The 813-nt window shown below is 64.9% G+C and overlaps 1 protein-coding gene across 1 annotated transcript in view; it reads right to left on the reverse strand.

The window, feature by feature from the left end:
• MNEG_14447 (FACT complex subunit SPT16, putative) overlaps positions 1-789 on the reverse strand; it is a gene marked incomplete at both ends in the record, with an annotated part of 4,255 nt that extends 3,466 nt beyond the window's left edge. The window contains 2 exons of the mRNA XM_014037081.1: positions 235-297; positions 610-789. Coding sequence (XP_013892535.1) covers positions 235-297; positions 610-789 — 243 coding nt within the window. The remainder of the gene's footprint in view (positions 1-234; positions 298-609) is intronic.
• Positions 790-813: the final 24 nt, after the last annotated feature.

Raw genomic sequence — 813 nt, forward strand, 5'->3', positions numbered from 1 at the left:
GGGGGGGAGGGGGGGAGGCGGGTTCCAGTAATGGCATAGATTTGGGGAAGAAGGGGGGCCAAGACTTGGAGAGTTGATGTTTGTCGGGTGTGGCAGGCCCTGGGCAGGGGAGTGGATTACAGTAGGGCTCCAGGCAGGTTGCTGCTCCCCCGCCCATCCTAGAGCTCATCTGCAGGGCGCGCCCCCCTACCCCCCCCCCCCCGGCACGCACCCAAAGTTGAAGGAGACCCGCACGTATGCGTGGTCGTTGTCCTGGTTGATGGTGATGGACTTGAGGGTGGTGATGTGGAACGGCACCTGCGGGCCATTGGGGAGGTGCATGGGGGGAGGAGTTTGTTGAGAAAGAAAGGCCGGACTGGCTGGAGTTGCTTCCAGAGAGCAAGTGGCAAGCGACGCGTGCCGCTCGACCACCGGCGCTGAGGGCGGGACATTCAGCGCAGAAAAATGCCCCACTGCATGTCGTGCACGTGGGCGAGGCCACGGTGCGCGTGAACACCGGGCACGCGCGGCGCGTCTCGTGTGTGCATGCGCGCGCGCATGTGTGTGTTTGTGTGTGTGTGTGTGTGTGTGTGTGTGTGTGTGTGTGTGTGCGCAGCTGGGTGACCTCACCATGACGCCGTACAGCGGCAGCAGCACCGCCTCCGCGCCCGTGTCCGTGAAGATCCTCAGCTCCCGCTGGTGCGGCACGTCGTTGATGCTGCGGTACGCCTGGATCTGGGGGTCATCGGGCGGGGCGGTACGGCGGGGGCGGCAGGGGCGGAAGATTGGTGCTGTGAGGTTTGGCGTCATCAGCGGTGCGGGTGGGAGTAGCGT

Source organism: Monoraphidium neglectum, assembly GCF_000611645.1.
Source record: "Monoraphidium neglectum strain SAG 48.87 unplaced genomic scaffold scaffold04494, whole genome shotgun sequence".
NCBI classification, from domain to species: domain Eukaryota; kingdom Viridiplantae; phylum Chlorophyta; class Chlorophyceae; order Sphaeropleales; family Selenastraceae; genus Monoraphidium; species Monoraphidium neglectum.